The 211-nt window shown below is 51.7% G+C and overlaps 1 protein-coding gene across 1 annotated transcript in view; it reads left to right on the forward strand.

Annotated features, from left to right (window-relative positions):
• LOC17891654 overlaps positions 1–211 on the forward strand; it is a 5,823-nt gene that overhangs the window by 4,428 nt on the left and 1,184 nt on the right. Inside the window, 1 exon segment of the mRNA XM_006296713.2 lies at positions 1–168. This exon segment is cut by the window's left edge and continues 25 nt beyond it. Within this exon segment, the coding sequence (XP_006296775.2) occupies positions 1–168 (168 nt within the window).

The following is a 211-nucleotide window of genomic DNA, read 5'->3' on the forward strand; positions in this document are numbered from 1 at the left end:
ACTTGGCGTAGTATTGGGACTGGGTTACGGGAGGTAGTTCTCCCCGGTAAGAGCTGGAGTTTGGGTGATGGTCGGGATATTCGGTTTTGGTCGGACTGCTGGCTAACTAGTACACCCATTTGTGAAGCTGTGGTGGCTACTCTACCACCGAACTATGATGCGATTGCAGTGAGGGACTTATGGCAGAACGACTTGGGATGGAATTTGCAGC

Source organism: Capsella rubella, unplaced genomic scaffold (genome assembly GCF_000375325.1).
Source record: "Capsella rubella cultivar Monte Gargano unplaced genomic scaffold, Caprub1_0 scaffold_3, whole genome shotgun sequence".
Lineage (NCBI taxonomy): Eukaryota > Viridiplantae > Streptophyta > Magnoliopsida > Brassicales > Brassicaceae > Capsella > Capsella rubella.